The sequence below is a fragment of the Gorilla gorilla genome, chromosome 21 (assembly GCF_029281585.2).
Source record: "Gorilla gorilla gorilla isolate KB3781 chromosome 21, NHGRI_mGorGor1-v2.1_pri, whole genome shotgun sequence".
Classification (NCBI taxonomy): Eukaryota; Metazoa; Chordata; class Mammalia; order Primates; family Hominidae; genus Gorilla; species Gorilla gorilla.
This window is the reverse complement of record NC_073245.2, coordinates 47,533,771-47,556,994: the sequence shown is the minus strand read 5'-3', so window position 1 is coordinate 47,556,994 and position 23,224 is coordinate 47,533,771. Positions and strand designations below refer to the sequence as shown.

Sequence of the window (23,224 nt, the reverse complement as noted above, 5' to 3'; positions counted from 1 at the left end):
GAGGCTAAAGTGGGAGGAAGTCTTGAGCCCACGAGTTCGAGATCTGCTTGCACAGCAAATTGAGACCCCCGTCTCTACAAAAAAATAAAAAATTAGCTGGGCGTGGTGGTGCACACCTGTAATCTCAGCTACACAGGAGGCTGAGGCAGGAGGCTCCCTTAAGCCCGGGAGGTTGAGGCTACAGTGAGCTGTGTTTGTGCCACTGCATTCCAGCCTGGGTGACAGAATGAGACACTGTCTCAAAAAGGAGAAAACAAGCACTTTGGGAGGCTGAGGTGGGTGGATCACAGGTCAGGAGATTGAGACCATCCTGGCTAACACAGTGAAACCCCGTATCTATTAAAAATACAAAAACATTAGCTGGGTGTGGTGGCAGGCGCCTGTAGTCCCAGCTGCTTGGGAGGCTGAAGCAGGAGAATGGCAAGAACCCGGGAGGTGGAGCTTGTAGTGAGCCGAGATGGCGCAACTGCACTCCAGCGTGGGTGACAGAGCGAGACTCCGTCTCAAAAAAAAATAAAACAAAAACAAACCAAAAAAGAATGAACTATGGTCATGCATGAAATGAGGAACTGGTTTGAAAAGTTGGGGACCCTGCTTATATTCCTATATATAATAAAATATAATTCTTGTATGTTTAGATTATGTGAGGTCTTGATTATTCAGAAAGCCCTCTGGACTGACTAGAGGCAAATGTGGTATAGGGGAAAAGGTCCTAAACTTGGCCCTAACCGTAGGTGTTTGTTCATTTATTTATTCAGCAAGTGTATATTGAGTGCCTACTGTACTTAAGCCCTGGAAATAAAATGTTGACAAAAACCAGACTTGATCTTTATCTTCAGTAGAGCTTACCTTCTAGGGGGGAAACAATTGGATAATTACACAAATGTAATCATAATACTTTCTGTGATCTGTGTTCTGGACAAGTGTTGTCCAACAGAAATATAACGCAAGCCATGTATGTAATTTAAAATTTTCTAGTATCTACATTTGAAAAAGTAAAAAGAAACAAATTTTAATAGATTGTATGTAACCCAGTATATCTGAAATATTATTTCAACATGAAAGCAGTATTAAAAATTGAGATATTTTATATTCTTTTCCTTCAACTAAATCTTTGAAATCTTAAACTTGTGCCACATCTCAGCTTTGACTAGCTGTATTTAAAATGCTCAATAGCCACAGGGGAGCCGCTGTATTGGACAGCACAGTTCTATACCCAGTTTTACGGATATAAAACTGGTGTTGGGCAAATTACTTTCCGTCTTTAGGACTCCTGCTTTCATCAGTAAAATGAAGGATTCAGACTTGTTTGTCTTCTAACAACAAAATGTGGTTCCCTCCAGGTATGAGGGAGCCTTCAGAGGTGCCCTAAATAATCTGTATCTCGATCTGGGTGGTGCTTGTGTGGGTGTATGTATAATACATAAAAATTTATCAGGCAGTACACTTAAGATTTATACACTTAATAGTATCTTTGTTATATCTCAGTAAAAGTTTAAAAAAAAAAAGTTCACTTCCAGTTTGATTTGGTGCCCTTTGCTAAACTCACTCTTAGATGAGGAGACCTTCAGTGGAAATGTGTGATGTGAAAAATGCAAACAGCCAAGACTTTTTTTGTCTTCTTCCCACCCAGGATGTGTCTAGTCCGAATGAAGCAGGAAGGCCGGAGTGGGAAGTACATGTGTCGTATCATAGTTCATTTTATGTGGGAGGATGTTCAGCAGCGCGGCAGAGTCATGGGGGTAAGTGAGTGCTGTCAGATGCTTGTCCTGGACAATTCCAGAGAAGGGTTTGAGTTTGGAGTTTTATCTGTTCTAAAATGGCCCTGCTTTTAGATTTCTGTGAAATGCTGCCTAATATCAAGTGGCAGTTCCGCTAAAGTCACTTTTTCTGCCTCTGTGGAAACTAATACTCCACAGATACTTTATGTGTTTGTACACATTATAGTGATTTGTCAGTGTGAAGTCATCCTGTATGGAGATGGGATTGTAAAGCCCAAATCGTGGTGATAGGAGGGATGGATTTGGTGAATGGAGGGAATCAAATGATAATCCAGTTAAGGATACTATACCTTTGACACCGGTTCAATATTTGAACCAGTCCTTCTATAAATTAGTTCTGATGGGAGGCCCTGGTATGGGGCCTGCACTGTCCTCAGGAACTGAAACTCAAGCTCCTTGATCACTGGCAACCTAGAAGAGTCTGGTAAGATACCTCCTGAAAATGTACATTAGTACATTTAATAATTAACCTGAGAAAGGGGAATATATTATATATATATGTCACATGGGATGTAATGACAATAGAAAAATGAAACCAAAACACTAGAATATAGTTGGTTATACAGATCATAGTGTGTCCGGAGTTGGTTCCTTCTGGTGGGTTCTTGGTCTCGTGACTTCAAGAATGAAGCCGCAGACCTTCGCAGTGAGTGTTACAGCTCTTAAAGATGGTGTGTCCGGAGTTTCTTCCTTCCAGTGGGTTCGTGGTCTCGCTGACTTCAAGAATGAAGCCGCAGACCTTCACAGTGAGTGTTACAGCTCTTAAAGGTGGTGCGGACCCAAAGAGTGAGCAGCAGCAAGATTTATGGTGAAGAGTGAAAGAACAAAGCTTCCACAGTGTGGAAGGGGGACCTGAGCGGGTTGCCACTGCTGGCTAGGGTGGCCAGCTTTTATTCCCTTATTTGTCCCTGCCCGTGTCTGCTGATTGGTCCATTTTACAGAGTGCTGATTGGTGCGTTTTTACAGAGTGCTGATTGGTGCATTTACAATCCTCTAGCTAGACACAGAGCGCTGATTGTTGCGTTTTTACAGAATGCTGATTGGTGCATTTACAATCCTCTAGCTAGACACAGAGCGCTGATTGGTGCAAGTCCCCACCCGACCCAGAAGCCCAGCTGGCTTCACCTCCCAATAGTATCTTATTTTGTTTATGTTGTGTATTTTGTGTATCTAGATCACGTTTTAGTAGCTTGTAGTTCCCTGTTACTTCTCATTTCATGCCTCCCAGCTTGGGAGCATCCAAAGTAGAACCATGACTGGGTCACGAAATGGGTTAATTTGGTTTCTTTCATTACAGGGCAAAGTTCTCCCTGTGGACTGAGAAGTAAACAAAGTTTATGGACATATTATAAAAGTTACATATGCTCATAGAATAGAAATCAAAGAGTAAAAAGTATTGAGTTTAAAAAACAAGTGTCTTTTTTCCCCCCAGTCTAACTCCCCAGAAGTAACCTTTTTTATTTTTTATGTTATTTTTTCTTACCTTCAAGGAAGGAGAAAAGTAACCATTTTTGAGTTGATGCGTATCCTTCGCCTGAGAGCTGTCTTTGTAATCGTCCTCTTTGGTTCCTTTTTCATTTTTTGCTTTCTTTCTGTCGTAGCTGCTGTGTAATATAGGGAAAAAAGGTATTTTTTCAGCTCTCTCACTCAATTGCAATTACACAGAAGGTTTCTGTGACACATTTGTGGGAGTTTCTCCCCACACAGCAAACAGGCAGTCAATTGTGGAGAGAGGTCACCAGGTGGGTGTCCTCTAACCCAATTCAATTCCAACATTGTGTACTCGGAGATAGTGTCAGATCCCACAGGTTGAGGGCTCTGCCCACAAGACTGCCCCCAACTTGCCACACCAATTGCAAGCTCCAGGCTGTTTTACCTGTGCTTCTGGCCAACCGATTATAAATTGGGGTTCCCCACCCCTTTCTTTGGTTCAGTTAATTTGCTGGAGCGGCCCCCAGAACTCAGGGAAACACTTATTACATTACCGGTTTATTATAAAGGATATTCCAAGGGATACAGATGAAGAGATGCATAGGACAAGATGTGGGAAGGGGTGAGGAGATTCCATACCTTTCCTGGTGTGCAGCTGTCCAGAAACCTCCACCTGTTCAGCTATCTGGAAGTGCCCCAAACCCAGTCCTTTTAAGGGTTTTATGGAAGCTGCATTATGTAGGCACAACTGATTAAATCACTGGCCATTGGAAATCAGTCAGCCTGTCTGCCCTCCTTGGAGGTTGGGAGATGGGACAGAAAGTCCTAACCTTCTAATCCTCCCTTGGTTTTTCAGTGACCAGCCCCTACCCTGAAGCTACGTAAGTGCGCCAGCCACCAATCATTAGCATACAAAATGACACCACTTTGGAAAGGCCAAAGATTTTAGGAGTTGTATGCCAGGAAGGGAGTTGAAGACCAACTATATATATCACAATATCACAGCTGCCCAGAGTGAGATCAGCAGCCTTTAAGGTATTCATCCAGCTGAATGTTCCCACATGCCCTCAATACTTACCACTCAACTCTGTGGCAGTGCACAGTGGACATAAGGTGGTGTTGGCAGTCTCAGTCCTATTTAATGATGGCCAGAGATACCTCCTGGTCAGCCAAAGCCCTGGCTGACTGCCAGGCAGTTACGCAGTAGCTCTTCCTGTAGTGAACCTGTTCTTCTTATCATTGTTGACTAAACTCTGTTGGAAGTTGTCTCACTAGCCATATGGGCCCCAGCTGTCTCTATCCTGAATAGCTTAATGAGCCATAGGTTGCTGACTCCTGGACTGCAGGAACCTTTTAGTTGCCTCTCGCCACAGTTGAATTTCCTTCTGGACCTCCATCTCTCTTCATCACAGTAGTCAACACTTGAGACTTCTCCCATGTTACTTCTTATGCAGTGTCCCTTCTACTTAACTGTAAGTTTCATAAAAGCAGAAAACCATCTTATTCAGTTTTTTGCTTATGCAGTAAACATTGAATAATTGTCAAATGAATAAATAATTGTCAAATAAATGAATATATTGAATACCAGCCTTTGGAATTCTTTTTTAAGCTAACATTTATTAGATAAATCATACCTGCTTTATTAGTATCTGATCCAAGTGTATATCAGTGCAGTCCTGCAGGAATTAGGGGAATTTTTCCCCTATCGCATTTTATCCAGCCGTTTTTTCTATTTGGATTGTTGTAGATAGGGTGCTGCCCCATAAGGGAGTGTTTTAGATCAGCATTTCTCATACTTTAATGTGCCTACGGTTCACCTGAGGATCTTGTTAAAATACAGATTCTGATTCAGTAAGTTTCAGGACAGGGGTGAGAAAATCTACAGTTCTGAAAAGCTTCCAGGTGATGCGGATGTTGCTAGTGACGCAGGGTGGGGTAGGGGACAATAGCAAGGTCTTAGGTGGTCCCCCAATACAGGCTCTTAAATTGCCTTCATGAAGAGAAGTGCCCAAATTCCAGTTTAGTTACAAAGACTATAAGTAAAGGATGATGGTTTTAAAATAATAGAGATTTGGAAGAGTTGGGGAATTACTATTACTGCTTTCTGCTATAGTTGACTTGATACCTTCTTCTAACCTCATGGCATAAATAGACACGCCTTATATAGGCAAGACAATTGTATATTAATCACTGGGTTGTGAGTGCATGCATGGATGAGTGTGAGTGCATGTGTGTGTTTGAGGGGATCTCAGTCTTCCGTGTGTGTACAACCTATAAATGGGACACGTGGCTAGGGAGAAGTAATAGGCAGTGTAGAGCCAGTCTGGCCTGGTTCTCACCCTGACTGGCAAATCTTTCCTCTTCTGTGCTTCAGTTTCTGTATTAAAAGAAAGGTGGGGACAGGGGAGGCCTAACTACATGAGCCCCAAGTTTTCAGCTTTTTTTCAGCTCGAAAATCTATGGTTTGAAGGTGGTAATTTGCAAATCTATCTCTGTGTTATTTGGCATCCCAGGTGTACCTCTGTAAGAAAACATATAAAATGTAGAATTTATAAAACCAATCAATGTAGTAGTGATTTTTCTCATTCCAAAAACTTAGAGGTGATTGCTTTGAGTGGATTGGTGTGTGGAAGATCAAGAAATAAGAGAGCCACTTTCGAGTTAGTGATGAATAATAAATTTGCATCAAAAACTCCTTTGAAATTAGAATTCTATTCTGATTTGGTGGGAAATTTTTTATTTTACAAAAATTTGCTTTTCACCAACTTTTTGGAGCCCAACTATTGTGAAAAATGGAGCAGACTCATATATCATCTTGAAGCTGGTACAAAAAGCAGGTGTTAAATTTGAGGTTACAAAAATCACATCAATAATTTAGAGTGTTCTGACTTAAAAAAACATTATTTGGGATTTAAACTTATAAATTAGCTGTGGAAATAAAGTTCATTATATCACCTCATCTGGTCTAGTTTTATTTCATTAACTGCTTCTTAAAAATCTTTGTGAGCTGAGTTGCAGCTGAAGAGGCTGGAGACCATTTTTCCTTGGGCCCTTGCCGCACTCCTGAGTGTTGGTAAGAGTAAAGAACTAAGTCTTGACACAGCTGTAAAAACAGACAGCGCCTTTGGCCTCAGCACTTTCTCCTGGTGCAGGCAGATTTCAGATGTAAATTTCACTCTCTGCCTCTCCTACTAATGAAGTAAGTTTCTTTTGCTGGGTTTGCAGCCAGGTGTGTCCAGTCTTGTGGCTAACCAGGGCGCTTTACTTAATTTTTCCATTTGTGACATTTCAACCAAACTTAAAAAACAAACATAAAAATTAGCTCACGGCAGTGGCTCAAAGTGTTAATGGTAACCTTAGGCTGGCTAAACGACTTCCTCTCAGTTCTGCCCTGCCAGACATCTCCACCTTGTGGCTCACAATGAGCAGGCTCAAGCTTTCCAAGACAGAGATGGGAAGGGATGGGAGTGGGCTGTAGTTGAGAAATTACAGTTTACCCTTATCAGCGGTCCCTGGCATGCCTGTTGCCTCAGTGAGACTTCTGGAATAAGAATGCACCTTCTGTCACCTCATGGTCCCCTGCTCACTCTCTAGCAGAGCTGCTTGATGGGATGATGCAGAGGGCCTAGGAAAAATGGAGGAACTGTGGGCTGAACTTGACTCTTGTGTAATTCTGCCTTGCTTCTCAGAACCACCATTTTGCTTTGTAAGGTCCTCTACGATCACATTCCAGACCACCTCTCCAAACTCATTTCCCCTAGTTCTTCTTGAACCTTAAATATGTGAAACCTACTAGCACATGTGCCTGGCACTTAGTAAGCACTCAGTGAACATCACATTCCATCCTCGCTTCACATACCCTTCACTCCAGCCAAGCTGAATTCCTTGCTATTTCTGTCTTGTGTCTTTGCTCACTCCGTGCATACACCTAGATTGCCCTAACACCCCAGCCTCAATTCCTTCACATCCTTCCACAGCTAACTGGAAGCCAATCCCAGTTTCCCCTAAGGAAGTACCTTAATGATTTATATCTACCCTTCTTCCAGCTCTTACTTTTTCTATTTTGTATCACTGTCATTCACTTATGTTGACTGTCTTCCAGGTGAATTCCTGTGGTGCAGGATCACGTACATCTGTCTCCAAAGTGCCTGTTATTGCCCCTTTCCTGAATAGGTGCCCAGTAACTATCTGAAGAATGAAAGAAGCCAGTCCTGCAGGCCCAGAATAAGTACTGGAAAAAGTGGGGCAGGGAGATACCGTTTTTTATTCTGAGGATATTTGTTTGCTGTGTTAGTCTTAAATATTGGAAGAAAAGGAAATAAATCGTTTCCCCCACCATCAACTGTTCAGTTCCTTTTTCCCATACTTTTCCATCTTCTAATGGAATTACTTGATTTTTTAAAAACCTCAGGTTATACATAGGGTATATTATGTTTATTTTCTTTCTTTCTTTCTTTTTTTTTTTTTTTTTTTTTGACGGAGTCTCTCTCTGTCACCCAGCCTGGAGTACAGTGGCGCGACCTTGGCTCACTGCAACCTCTGCCTCCTGGGTTCCAGCGATTCTTCTGCCTCAGCCTCCTGAGTAGCTGGGATTACAGGCGTGCACCATACCCAGCTAATGTTTGTAATTTTAGACAGGGTTTCACCATGTTGGCCCGGCTGGTCTCGAACTCCTGACCTCAGGTGATCCGCCCTTCTCGGCCTTCCAAAGTGCTGGGATTACAGGCATGAGCCACCACCCCCGGCTGGTATTTTATCTTTCTAAACTAACAAAGCCATTACATTTTAGGAGGCTTTAGTTTTTCTGAAAATTTCCTCTCAGGCCTCTGTAATCACCACCTGTAACCAAATCGCCTCTCTTTCCCTACAGAAATTTTCAGACCTCTTCTATTTTACGATATAAAAATTTTACTGTTTTGCATCTCTAGGTCAGAATTAAAATTCACTGCTTTTAAAGACAAGGAGCACATTAAAAGGTATAGTTAGCCGGGCAATGTAGGGAGACCCCATCTTTACAAAAATAAAATTAGCCGGTTATGGTGGCACATGCCTGTGGTCTCAGCTCTGTGGGAGGCTGAGGTGGGAGGATCACTTGGGCCAGGGAGTTTGACGTTGCAGTGAGCTGTGATCACAGTGTTACACTCCAGCTTGGGTGGGGGGGAAAAAGTGTGAGTGTAACTAAAGGACAGTCCCTTGGGCTTGAGGCCATGAAATAAGAATACATGTTCTCAGATACCAGTTGTTCTTTTGAAAGTTTCTAAAATGGCCTGAGCTGTTGGAGTGGATAGTCAGTTATTAGGGGAGAGAAGGCTAAATTCTAAGAAGTCAGAGTAATTCCATTTTGGGGTTGGCTTGCGAATTTAAGCAGGGTCCTACTGAACATGTACCTCTGGTAGATACATGCCTTTCATTGCACATGTTTCCTACCCCTAGGCCTTAAGAGGTAGCAAGAGTTCGAGGAGTAGGTGCCTCAAGCAGTTTTACAACTGGTCAGATGCATAGGTGCATACAGTCAGGGTGCCAGTCCCGTCCTGAGTGGCACATCGGACTCTGCGTTACTGCAGCACTACACCAACTTCAGAGATGTGCTGTAATTATTGGTTTATATAGATCCCTCCTATTAGAGTGGGTAAGGATGCATATAGAACCCTTGTAGTTACATAGGAGAACGTGCTTGTTCTTAGCAGATACATATTGAAGTATTTAGGGGTAAAATGTTTTGATATCTGGAACTTATCTTCAAATGGTTCAGCAAAAGAAAAGGATGTGTAGATGTATGGATAGAGATAAACAAATGTTGCAAAAAAAATTGTGCATCTAAAGATGTGCATCTAAGATTGTGCAAAATGCTGAATCTTTTGCAACATTTGCTTTATCTCTACCCATACATATACACACCCTTTTCTTTTGCTGAACCATTTGAAGTTGCAGATCTCAAAACAACTTATATGAGTTTTTGTTGTATTCCTCTTACATCCTTTAAAAATTTTTTGAAATTCTTCAAAGCAAAAAATTGGAGAGAAAAGAAGTATTCATGTTCTGGCTCCAGCCCATTCTTCTAGTTTAATCTGCAACAAATCATACCCCTTCCCTCCAAAAAAGTTCAAGTGCATGCACACAAATACATATTCTTCTCATGCCAGACTTTCACTGGTGCCGTAAGTGTGCTGTGTTCTTTTATGCCTCTAGGCTTTTGTTCATGCTATTCCGTCTGATCTGGTCTTCTCCCCTGTCTGCTCATGGCACTATAAGACACAAGCTGGATAACACCTCCTCCAAGAAGCTTTTTCCAGTATTCACCAATAATGTTAATATATCTGGCCACTCCCTTCTCTGAACTTACCATGGTGTGCTCATGGTTTATGTAGGTCACTCCTGTTAGATGGGATAAGGATTCTTGGATTTCTGGTGTCTTAAACCACATGCCTACCGTAGTCACTGCTCAAATATGTGTTGGATGAACATAAATACTTGCTTCTTTTGTTAGCATCTGGCTAGCCCTGTCTTCCAAATACTGACTGAAGAATGATCTTCTCTGATTACACTTGGATTCAATTTCTCTAACCACCCTCCGCCTTTGAAAAAGGTCCGGTTTTTCTCTGCCCTGCCTCATGGGTTCCCTGGCTCTCATTTAAGCCTGGTTATACACTTAATCTGCTTTATAGGATGGATGAACCTTGGAATGTCAGACTGGGTGCCTCAGAGGTTCTCTATTCAGCGGTTCTGAGTTTGTGAAGAGGCTCAGGTATATGCATTTTGAAAAATCTCTCCCTATATATATATATATATATATTTTTTTTTTTTTTTTTTTTGAGACGGAGTCTTGCTCTCTCGCCCAGTCTGGAGTTCAGTGTTGTGTGGTGTGGTCTCGGCTCACTGCAACCTCCACCTGCCGGGTTCAAGCGATTCTTCTGCTTCAGCCTCCCAAGTAGCTGGGACTACAGGCTCATGCCACCATGCCCGGCTGATTTTTTATATTTAGTAGAGACGGGGTTTCAGCATGTTGGCCAGGTGGGTCTCAAACTCCTGACCTTAAGTGATCCACCCGCTCGGCCTCCCAAAGTGCTGGGATTACAGGCATGAGCCCCTGTGCCCGGCCCCAAAAGATTTCTAATGCATGTTTCTGGTTAAGGTTCTACCCTCTCATTTCTGTGGTGAGGAAATGGATGCCCAGAAAAGTTCATTGATTTGGCCAAGGTCATACAGCTAGAGAATAGCAGAATGAGGACCAAGGCCAGATTACACCAATTTCCAGTCCAGTGTCCTTGTTACTGTACCATGATACCTTCCAATTGAAAGAAAGAAACCTTTTCTCCTGTCTTATTACCAAGGACTGCCAAAGACCAAGAGGACAGCTTTTCTTGAATCTAAAGGCATTCCATTTATTTCTTCAGTGCACTCCCAAGCCTGAGGCCTCTTTTACTCAATTTCTAATCCAATACGGCAGAGACTTCCTACTCAACAGGACTAATAGAGATTAAGGGGGAAAAAAAAGACATGAGAATGCTGACAATGTTCTGAATTTGTTTCTTTTTCCATCGTTTAGAGTCTGAGTGTCTCTACATCGTCTGAATTTGCCTTAGTTGATTTTACAATTATTTTTCAGAGATTCCTTGGTTGTGTTTTTTTTTTAAGGGTAGAGGAACACTGAGACTGAACACCGTGCTTGAAGGGGCCGGGCCAGGAGACTAACAAAGGCGGTATTATACTGTGTGCGGCAAAGCCAATAAATGAATTCAGGAGACACCTAGATGTGTTTCTAGAGGAGACCGTGAGGGGGAGGGGTCTGGTGAAAAGGCAGAAAGGTGGGATTAAGATAAATTAAAATGGGGCCAACATGTTGGATAAGGGGACAGTCTCTTCCTGTTTCCACCATTGCCTTAGATTTCTCAATCTGCTTAGTTCAGAAGTTAAAATTAGTCTTTACCATGTACTTCATACTCAGCCTCCCAGGCCTCCCACTCTTACTTAGGAAAAGAACTTAGTTTTTAGGCTATTTCAGCATGGTACAGCAGTGTTTATTACTTGAGTGCTGCATCTGTTGGATGTTACTGGGGAATCTTAGACTGTTTAAACTGGAAAGGAACCCTGAAATAATCTGATCCAGAGATCTAAAAGTGTGGTCCCCAGACCAGCAGCCTCAGCATCGCTTGGGAACTCGTTAGGGATGCTAGCTCAGGCCAGATGTGGTGGCTTAAGCCTGTAATCCTAGCACTTTGGGAGGCCGAGGTGAGTGGATCATGAGGTCAGGGGTTTGAGACCAGCCTGGCCAACATGGTGAAACCCCATCTCTACTAAAAATACAAAAATTAGCCTGGTGTGATGGCATGTGCCTGTAGTCCCAGCTACTTGGGAGGCTGAGGCAGGAGAATCGCTTGAACCTGGGAGGTGGAGGTTGCAGTGAGCCTAGACTGTGCATTTGCACTCCAGCCTGGGCGACAGAGCAAGACTCTGTCTCAAAAAAAAAAAAAAGAATGCTAGCTCTAGGGCATACCCTTGATCTTCTGAAAACTGGGGTGGGACCCAACAGTCTGTCTTTTCACCAGCTCTCTAGTTTGAGAACCACTGCTCCTAAACTAATTATATCATTTAGATGATTGGGAAATTGGCTCTGGAAGAGCTGCGTACAAATTAGACACACTGAAGAGTAGAACTCGAGTGTCTTTGTTGCCACTGTTACCGTTCTCCTCGCTAAGAGGAGCAGGGTCTAGGCATGGGCTAACGACATGTGAAACTTGAGGATTTCAGCATAATTCAGAAGCAGAGTTCCCCAATAGTAGTAGCTAACATTTATTGAGCACTTTCTTTTTTTCATGCACTTTACAAGCACCATTTGAATTTTATAACATTTTGCAACAGTCTTACCTGCGAGATTAGTAACATTTCTAGCCTCATTTTACAGATGAGGAAACTAAGGCTCAGAGATAGTTTCCCATAGCAGTTACAGCAGATTACCACAAACTTGGTGGCTTAAAACAACAAAAATTTATTCTCTTACAGTTCTGGAGGCCAGAAATCAGTTTCATGGGGCTAAAATTAAGGTGTCGGCAGGGCTGTGCTTCTTCTGGAGGTTCTAGGGGAGACTCTTGCCCCTTCCAGCTCTTGGTGGCTGCTGATGTTCCTTGACTTGTGGCTGCATCACTGCAATTTCTGCCTCTGTAGTCATGTTGCCTTTTCTTCTATCTGAGCCTAATTTCCTTCCGCCTCTCTCTTAAAAGGAAGGATATGTGTGATGGCATTTAGGGCTCAACTGGGTAATCCAGGATTCCCTCCCCATCTCAAGTGTCTTAATTTGATCACAGCTGCAAAATCCTTTTTTGCCATATAAGGTAACACTCACAGGTTCCAGGAACTAGGACATGGATATCTTTTAGGAGACCAAATTCAGCCTACCTACCACTGTTAGGCAATTTAATTAGACTTACACAGTAAATATGGGAGCCTGGATTGGAACCCAAACCTTCTGGACTCTAGAGCCTGTGCTTTTAATTACTACTCTGTACGAAACTAAAAACTATGGCTCTAGCATTGGCATTAAGATTTTTAACCCAAGTGTTGTTTCTTTCTTCCTCTAACTTCCACAGTATCCACTTGTATTGTAGCATTGAACCTTTCAGTCCATAAGCATCTTAGGTTTTTGTTTTTGTGGGGTTTTTTGTAGAGATGGGTTCTCTCCGTGTTGCCCACACTGATCTTGGACTTCTGTGCTCAAGTGATCCTCCCACCTTGGCATCCCAAAGTGCTGGGCATCTTATATGTTGGTCCTAGCTTCTCCAGTTAGTTAGCTTCTAGAGGGCAGATATTCCATTTTTCTGTTTTTAAAAATATAGATATAATTTATATCCCATAACATGTAAATTTGCTTTTTAGTAAATTCGCAGCATTATGTACCCATCACCACTATTCCAGAATATTTTAATTACCTCAGATAGAAATCCTATGCCCATTAGCAGTCACACCCGTTCCCCTTACCCCTAGCCCCTGGAAACCACTATTCTACATTCTGTTTCTATGGATTGACCTATTTGGGACATTTCATATAAATAGGATCATATAATATGCAGTATTTTATGTTTGGCTTCTTTCACTTAGCAGAATGTTTTCAAAGTTCAGTCATGTTGTAGCATATTTTCAGTACTTCATTCCTTTTTTTGTCTTTTTTCTTCTTTTTATTTATTTATTTTTTGCTCAACTCCCCCGACCGACATCATTCCTTTTTGGGATAGTCTGTTGTGTAGATATACCATGTTTTAAAAATCTATTAATCAGTTAATAGACATTTAGTCTTTCCACGTTCCACTTTTTAGCTTTTGTGAATAATGCTTCTGTGAACATTCATATATAAGTTTATGTCTGAACATAAGTTTTCAGCTTTCTTGAGGGGTATACCTAGGAGTGGAACTGCTGGGTCATATGGTGACACTATGTAAACTTTTTGAAGAATTCAGATATTGTGTCTTTTATCAAGTTGTTTGAATTCCTAGATGATTTCCATTGTTCATTTGTTTATAATGAAAAAACATTAGATATGTGACCTTAATCATTACTTATTTTACCGACAATTTTAGACAGTAGTAAGAAGGGACAGTGTGGCATAATGGAACGAGTTCTGCCTGGCCTGGCCACTCTTTGGGTAAGCCTGAGTAAGTCAAATCACATCACCTCTCTGGGGAGGAGAGTTAGATGATTTCTACATTCTCTTCCAGACTTAACATTCTGCAACTCTGTGGAAGTCTGAAAAGCTAGCCTTGTGTTAAGTCCCAGAGCTTGTGTTCTGTTTTTTTAGCAGTTCATCACTCTCTGTCTGATTTCTGTTCCCAGACACAAACAAAGTTTTACCCATCTATCCATCCATTTTATTGTGGCCTGTTAGCTTCCAGGTACTGTGCTAAAAGCACTGGAGATACAAGGATGATTAAGACATTTTCCATGACTCCCTAGTCTAGTAGGAGAAGATAAACATAAACAGATAATTACAATATTAAGAAATTATAATGTTTTTAAATTGCTGAGAATGCCCAGAGGAGACAGGCTGGGAATAGATGACATTTGAGTTAAATCTTTTCAGATAAGTAGGTGTTTGCTAGACAAGAAGAGAATGCCAGGCAGAGGAACAGTATGGATAAAGGCACCGAGTTGGTATGAGAAGACAAACAATGTTTGGCTTTGTTTGGTGACATTCTTACTTCTCCTGCAATGGTAAATGCAGATTCTCTTTATCCAGACTAGCTCCATTTTGAGATCCTTGTGTGTGTCTGATATTTACAGACTCATCCACACTTAAGGATCTGAGTAGTAACATGTTTTGTCTTAAGTACTGGTCACACACAGTACTTCTTCCTTCTTTGTTAAGGACACTTCAGACTCGGTTTCTGAGTAAGGGGGTTCACTGAGTAGTTGAGGGGTCGTGGTCCAGATTTGGGTTTTCTCCATAGCACCAGCTCAGGTTGGGCTCTTGAAAATGCCTTCTTGTCGCTCTAAGGGTTTTGGTTACATAAAAGTATTAGGAATGTAAAATTTTACAATATGATCAGCACAGCACAAACTAAATTTCTAGCCTTTAACCCAGAAGCATATATGGAAGGCTTTGTGTTCTAAACTGCCCCCTTCCCAGCCCCCGGCCTTCAGGAGAGGTCATTGTACAGCTCTTTCCATGGTCACTGCTCTCTTCACTTTTACTGGAGGGCAAAACTAGGGCAGAGAAATAATTTTTATTCACTTCTGAAAGGTTACAGTAATAAAGAAACTCTTGTTAACATCAGAGAACGTTGCAGCCAAGAGTTTTCACAGTCTGGCATTGTTTATTTTACATGTAATTTGGAACCTTCTGCACTCTTAAAATATTGGCACAAAAATGTTTTAACTCTTGAAGTACTTCTCTGTACACCGCAGTAGTTTGGTGTCAGGGGGCAGCAGGACTCTGGAGAGCCGTTTGCCCTGTTCCTGTTGGAGAGAGAGATGGTATAAGCATGTGTATGTGTGTAACATACACAGTCACTCGTGTATTTATGTGCCCTTCTGCATTGAGAATTAAGAACTTTCTTTGTCCTGATGAATTTCCATGCTTCTCTTTATTAAACAATGAGAAATGGTATAGCAGTCCCGCTTTCCTTTTGCCACAACTGCCAAAAAGTACAGAGCTTCCATTATTTAGATATTTTGATGTAAGTATTCATTATCCCCTTTCTTCTCCCGCCCCCCACAGACTTTATTACTTAAGTCTTTTCTTTTACTTTTATTTTGGTTGCGGTGCATACTATGGGCCAAACTCTGTGCCAGGAATTTTACAGACATCATCTCATTTAATCCTTACAAATTACCTTGTGATAGAGTTGGGAGTGTCCCCATATTACAACTGAGGAGAACCAAGGAGCAGAAAACTTAAAGGACTTGGCTGTGGCCGCCATAGTAAGTCACAAGCCCAGAGCTGACGGATTTCAAAATCTTTGCTCAAAAAAAAAATTGGCTCTTTTGGCCATAACATGTGCCTTTTGTTGTAATCCAACTTGAACCTTTTTTTTGGAAATAGGTAGAATATAAGTAATTATGAGTGAACTAATGGACTAACTGATCCATTGATAGAAGCACAAGTCACTTATGTTAAATGAGATAATAATACACAGAACTACCTGGCTCCATCAAAGGGTTTTTGTTCTTGTTGTTGTTTTGTTAGGTTGAAATTAAGATATGAAACAATTACAGAAGGATGCCTTGAGGTAAGTGGGAAGAATGCTAGGCTGGGGATTAGGCTTCCTATTTCCAGGCTCAGCTTTGCTCTCAGAGTTTGGAGGACCTTCTCTTTCTCGCATCTGTCTTATGTCCTGTGGGCTTAAAATAGAGCGATTTATTAGCCCAGCCCTTGCTAAGACCTAGGCATTCCCCAGGACTGACCATTTTCTTTGTAACCTGTCTGGTGTGGGGAGCTCTTCTTTCTCCAAGTCTGGCATTTTCTTCCTTGGCCTCCAAAATGGGGCTTTGGCAAAAGAGGCAGCACTTGCTGCCACCAGGTGAGCTCTGCAGAGCTGTCACTAAGCCAGGCCCTTCTCCAGCAGAGGACTCCTTCCCCAGCAAGAGTTCTACTCTGGCTCTGAGAAAAGGATACCGTACTGCATGTGCACTGCAGCCACCATGCCTTCCTGCAGGCTGTGAACCTTCTGTTAAAGCCAGCCTGGGAATCCCATACCTTCTAGTCCTGTTCCATTTTCAGTACTTACCAAAGGAGCAAGAAGAGCTCAGGACCTTTCAGCTCTTCTTTACCCAGAGAGAGCTCTGTTTCCTTTTGGAAGACACACCTACCTTTGGCTTCAGATGTCCCTATGATGGAGAATCCCAGTTAGTACATGCACATACAATTCTGGGCCCAGGAAACAGGCCATTCCCCCAAAATCTAGTGAGGGCCCCTGTGTGTTCTGCTATTCGCCTCTAAAGTGTGGCATTCAGTGCTAGAAAGTTGAGAGGCCGGTGCCCAGTTTTCCAAACAGTTCTTTTCCTGTCCTGTGGTCTTTGGAGCCAGACAGACATAGGTTCTAATCTCTGCTCTGCCACAATGGTTGCTTTGAGATCCTAGGCAAGTCTCTTTACCTCTCATTGTCTCCATTCCATCCTCTATAAGGTAAGTCACGCACAGTTATGTGACTTAAACAATATGGCTTAGCACAGTGTTTGGCACATATTAAGTACTTGATAAATGGGAGCTATCAGGATGCTGTATTTGGACGTTTTCAATAGCACCTAGCATAAGCTGTCATATCTTGAAGGGATTTATAGATGCATCTGTGACACCACACTGGATTCTGGCTTTCTGGAGGACAAAGATCCTATCTTTCATCCGTCTCCTGTTCTGCCTGGCATGAGTAAGGCACATAGCAGGCACTCAGTTGACGTTGGCTGAATCTTTTAGGATGACTTGGGCAGAGCAGGGTGGGCATAAATGCTTTAGTTTCTCCATCTGTGCCTGGGGAAATAGTAACCCCTTATTCTGGAGCCTTTGAGGACAATTTAAAACGATATGTGTGAAGTGTTTGGAGCCCTTTGAAAGGAGGGTACTGGAGAAATTAATGGTGTTTTTGCTGTTCTTGGGAAAGCCCTTTGTGGTTCCCAGTGAATAAATTACTTGGAGTGAGTTTTCTCACACCTCCTACTCTGCTCTGTTCACTGTAGCTTTTTTTTTTTTTTAAATAACTGTCTGCTGTAATACTTCTTTGCCCATGACTTATAAAGATATATATTTTTGGTGTTGGACTTTTGACCCCTTTCTGCTCCCAGGAGAGAAATTTTGATCAGAATAATAAAAGGTGTAAACTGTGTGTGTTGCCCCCTTTCCTAGGCCTTGGGCAGTTTAGCTGCTAGGGTTAGGAATCAGCTGGCTTGTGGTATGGGTATGGTTATGGGGCAAGTAGGAGATGATTACTGTTAAGCGCTGAGCAGGCTTCTGTCTCCCGCTCTTCTTTTCATCCCTGTCCCACACCCTTTTGCTAAGATTCTTCAGATTTCAAATGAACCTTGTTGTCTTTGGCATTTTCGATAGGTGTTTGTGGCTATACTCCTTCTCCTTCAAAGACAGAAGGTGTTTATCGTCTCCTGTGCTTTAGGTCCCAAGGTGAGTTGGCTGCCAGAGAAGAGCCTCCCTCTAGAAGGACAGTGTGGGAGAACTGAAAAACGCTCACCAATCTTGGAGCTACAAGAGTGGAGTTAGACTTAGTTCCACAATTAACCAGCAGGCTCCAATGCAGAGCCTGGACCAGGTTATTTCTAAGGGCCTTTCCTGCTTGAAAAAAATTCCATGAGATAAAAATTTCCCAGCCCAGGGTAGAATTTCCAAGAGTGAACACAGTTTGCAAAACTTCCTACTTTTCTCCAAGCCTCTCTTGCCCTGTAGCACTGGAAGAACTGGCTCCGTCCCTAATAGCCTCAGTTCAAAGGGACCAGAAGAGACTAGGGTAGTTGGGGACAAATGTGGGGTTCATAACATACTAGTGGTATCTCGTCTGATGAAGTGGTTGGGTATGGATGTCAGAAGAATCTCACTTGGTGATGATCCTCAGGAACTATGTAAAGGAATTTTAGATTGCCCTGGCTGATGGCAGGAAGCCCCACCCAGGGCTAGCCCTAGCTGGTCAGAATTGCCAAGCAGTCAGTGTTTTTATTTTATGCCATCTCCTAATCATTTCAGTGGCCGCCAAGCTCCTAGAAGCTTGACAGCCACAAAGATGATCCTAATTCAACCCTTTCCAAGTGAGGACACTCAGTCCTGGTCAGCAAAAAGGCTTGGTCAGTGTCATATAGTAGCGGTAGTAGCAGAGACTAAAACTCACTTCTCTTGATTCATTCTGTTGCTCTTTCGTTACATGATACTATCATCTTTGCTGTTCTCTAGAGCCACTACACACACCCTGCATTTTGTGTTGCTGGGAAAAGCCTCCAATCAAAGACCTCCTGATCCTTTTCTCTTAAGGTCAGCATTCCAGTGTCTAGCACAGTGCTTAGCACATGGTAAGCCTCCATCCAATATTGGTTGAATGGTGAATGAGTGAGTGAACTCACAGAGTCTATTCCTAACCCTATCTTCTTAGAATCAATTCTATACTTACACTGCAATTTACCTGATTAAATTCATGCCAAATCGTTAAGGGATGCCAACAGGATCTGTTTTAATGGTCCCAGATAACTCTTGCATTTTAACCAGAGTTTTCTGTAAATAGCGTCTTTGGAAAAAGCAGTGGTTGCAGTAGTAAGACATACAGGCACTGTGACGAGCTCTTGGGGTTGACTATGCCTCTCACTCCATGTCCTACCACAAGACTCTTTTCTCCTGTGGGCTTAACCCCTGCATTGGGTACCACCAGAGGGCAGTAGCTCCGCCAGGATCTGGGTAGGGCTATATAAAAAAGTTCTGGAGGCTCTGAGGTCAGACCTAGGATACAGTAGAGACAGATGTTTCTTTCAGCTGCCCTGGGTGCGCGATGAGTATTTCTGGATCCATTGATGAGGCAGCTGTAACACTCTTTTCTCACTTTGTTTCCCCCAAAATGCTGAGTGAATGGCCTTGTGGGGTTGGTTGGAGCTGAAGGGGCCCAGCTAGAGTGGAGGGACTTGTTTTTCCATGTTCATTGTCCTCTCTTTAGCTGGTCTTTCTGAATGTCAGTGATCCTTGCCATCAATGTGACGTGCCTGGTTCTCAAAGGAGCAGGAGGAACTATAAGGAGCCCTTCTTTAAAACAACCACTATCAGGGCCTCAACTGTCCTACTGATGCTCAGATCCAGTCCTGACCTCTCACCTAAACTCACTGTCGGCTGCTTCTTCACTGGTCCTCCTGCCTCTTGACTCTCTTCATCTCAGATTCATTCTGCAAATCATTCAGCAGCCTGACTAATCATCCTAAACTCCCGGAGTTCGGGAATTGTCTCGTTTACTGCTGTAGCCTCAGCTCCTAAAACAGTGCTTGATGCCTGCGTAGTGCTGAATACATTTGATGAAGGCAATATTGAATGTATTTCCTCTAGATCCAGTAGCATTATTAATTTGTATGGTTTTATTAAGAATTGTTTCATTCATTTATTCAAGGAACATTTTTGTCTCTCACCACATGCTAATCCCTGAATGTGGTTGGTAGATAATATACCAGAGATAAGTGATCTTACAGGGCTTACAATCTAGTTTATGCTGAGAAAGGAAGTTGAATCTTTCCTGGATTCACTTCCACACGAAACAGACGAACGAGAAAGATATGAGTTCACTTGCTTTTTTGTTTTGTGTTCACTGCAGGCTTCTTCCAGGAGTTGTTATCCCAGGGCAGGGCTGAGTGGAGGCAGGAGAGTAGGTGAGCCCCAAGGTCCTGAGAGAAGCTTCAGAGACTTCCAGGCCCTCATCTCCAAGTGGGGAATTGGGTTGAGTTTATAACCTCCTTTCCAATGCAGTATCACAGAGTAGTTGAGAGTGCTCACATACTGAAGCCAGTTTGGACTCAAATCCTGCCCTAGCCATGTGACCTTGGGCAAGGTCTCTATGCCTGTTTCCTTTCTATGCCTCAGTTTTCTCTCCGTAAAATAGACATAACTGTAATGCCCACCTTACATCACTTGTAGCATTGTGAGGGATAAATGAGTTATCACGTGTGAGGTTCTTTAAACAATGCCTGAGAGCGAAATAGATGTTTGCCACTACTAATTTACTTACTGTTAAGCATTTTCATCTGTTAATATGAAAAGGAAAAAGGAAAGGTGGTTTTGCGTAGTTGTGATGGAGAAACTGAGGCTCAGAGTGGTTAATCTTTCAGACTCACCAGGTGGGGAAACAGGGCTGTTGGGGCCCAAAATTTACTTAGATTTCAGTGCGTTTCCTAGGTCTGAGTTGGGACTTAAATACAGAACACCAAAGAGATCATCTCTTTAACATACAGCATTCTAACTGAGTTTGTCTCTTTCCTTTGGATAAAATACCTTTCTAAGAACATTTTACTGAGAAAAGAGGACAAAAGAGAATTACCCTATAAGGATGGAGTCACTCTCAGAACTCACAGGCTATGTCAGTTCCATGATTTTTTTTTTTTTTTCCCTTTTTTGTGAGACAAAGTCTTGTTCTGTTGCCCCGGCTGGATTGCAGTGGCATAATCTCACCTCACTGCAATCTTTGCCTCCTGGTTCAAGCAATTCTCCTGCCTCAGCCTCCCTGGTAGCTGGGACTACAGGCACCCACCACCATGCCCAGCTAATTTTTGTATTTTTAGTAAAGACGGGGTTTCACCATGTTGGCCAGGCTGGTCTCAAACTCCTGACCTCAGGTGATCTGCCTGCCTCAACCTCCCAAAGTGGTGGGATTACAGAGGCATGAGCCACTGCACCCGGCTCTGTCAATTCCATTTTAAGGGATATCTGAACCTCACTCCTGGCCTCAACCTTGACCACCTCACTACTTAAGTAAGAATGATCATATGGCTTCTACCTGGGATCCAGGCTCAGCCATTCCCAGGATGCTTCTACAGGAATGTACAAACTATCCACTGAGTGGCAATTCTGTTTGAGCCTTAAAACAAACAAAAAAACTTGGACTAGGAGCCAGAAGACCTTGTCTCTGTGAACCTCTTGACCATTTATTAGCCAAGTGATAATTGGGTGAGTCACTTGACCTTTCTGAGCCTTTGCTTCCTCATGTCTCCAGCAGGGAACAGCCTCTTTCTCAGATAACCATTGGGTCAGTATTTTGGCAATTGTACAGCTCTGAACAGTGAGCAGTTAGGACACAGCAGTGAAAGACAAACATTCTGTGACCTGTGTAAAACAATGTAAATGTCTGCTTTACTGTTTTGAACTTTAGACTTTGGTCTGACCCATTGTGCCCAGGTGGAGTTAGCAGTTAACTCCTGTGATTCGGTTCATTAGGGTGACCCCGCCCCTTTCACTCTTCATTGCTGTGGAGAAGAAGAAGGCAGGGCTGTTGGATGAAGGGTCAGGAACCTCAAGATCAGTAAGGGGCTAAATTTTGGGTCCTCTGAGAAAATGTTGCCATCTGGGCAATATGATATCTATTTTAGGATCGCTGGGAAAGGACTCGGGTCAGTGATCTCAGTGTTGCCTTTAGATCCTCTAGGTTGTTCAGGGCCTCAGCATCCATGACAAGTGACAGTGGCTCAGCTCTATTAGCAAAGAACTGACCAACTTGTTGATCTATATTCACCTGTTTGCCTTTTGTGTCTGTGCAGTTGACATGGTTGGTAGTGATGTGGAACAAGCATCCTGTAGTTTTCCACTGTACCCAGTCTGCCTACATTTAATAGAAAATAATTAAAAAAGCCAAGTAGTGCCTGCAGCTTTTCTGCACTCATAAATGCAGTCATGAGGCTCAGGGTGCAATTAGCAGCCTCCAAGTGTCTCTGGAAACCTGAGTGTGTCAGCGTCTTCTTGCTGACGGTAATCAGACCTCATGGCTGCAGTCAGAATGCAGAGGGCCCAGAGTAATGATACCGACCTACATGTAGTGAACAAATTACTGGAAAAGGGGCTCAGGCTCTTAGGCCCTGGTGTGTTATGCCTGTGCTCCACTGGAGACGCCTGCCGGGCTCAAACTAAATACACATCTTGCTCGTATTACATCTTATCCAAGTAAGATTTTCCATTACCACAACATAGGAGACATGAAGGGCATGGTGATTGCTAAAATCATACAAGACTGGTTGTCTACGCTTGGCACTGCCAGGGTCAGAAAGTCATCAGTGTATGATTGCATATAACTTGCATTCCGTTTTCATCTTTCTGTTCTCTCCACTTTCTTCAGTGAGGTCTGATTACATGCAAGTCATGGTGTCCCCTTTCCTCCTCCTCATCTACTCGATAATCAAATCCCATTGCTCTGGCTGTAGTCATTTCTCTCGAAAGCATGCCTTCCTCTTTGTTCGTATTGTCACTTAACATTGTTTCAGTTCCTTACAGACTCTCATCTAGACCATTGTAGCAGCCTCCTCTGGTTTTCCTGCCTCTGGACCTTCCCCCAACTTTGTGATCTGTACTTCTAGGGTTACTTTTTGAAAATAAATCTGTCCATGCAATTTCCATGTGCTTAAACCCCTTCCTTGTTCTTTCTTTCATGTGGCTGGCGTTCAGGGCCATTTACAATCTCACACAAACTGCCCTTCCAGCTCCACCTTCTGATTCTTGCCACCATGAGCAGCTTCTGTGTTTTTTTATTTTTTTTGTATGTGTTTTTTTGTTTTTTTTTTTACAAACTTCCCTTTGAAAGTGCTGTACTTGTTCACCTCCCTGTGTCTTTACACATACCATTCTTTCTGTCTGAACATACCTGTTGACCCTTTAATACCCACTGTAATAAATGTTGCCTCTTCTCTCAAGCCTTTCAGTCCCTATACCGTTACCATTTTTTACATACAACGTGCTAGGTGTGTCTCCCACGTGAGATTGTAAACTTCTTGAGGACAAGTACTGTGTTTTATTGATTTTTTTTACCTCCAGCATATACCATAGTAGAATACAGCAGGTACCCAATACGTGCTTATCAAAC

General features: G+C 42.6%; 1 protein-coding gene across 3 annotated transcripts in view; it reads left to right on the top strand.

Annotated features, from left to right (window-relative positions):
- UQCC1 (ubiquinol-cytochrome c reductase complex assembly factor 1) overlaps positions 1 to 23,224 on the top strand; it is a 109,462-nt gene that overhangs the window by 63,315 nt on the left and 22,923 nt on the right. For all 3 annotated transcript variants that reach the window (XM_055373390.1, XM_055373392.2, XM_055373391.2), the window contains one exon: positions 1,634 to 1,742. In XM_055373390.1, coding sequence (XP_055229365.1) covers positions 1,634 to 1,742 — 109 coding nt within the window. The remainder of the gene's footprint in view (positions 1 to 1,633; positions 1,743 to 23,224) is intronic.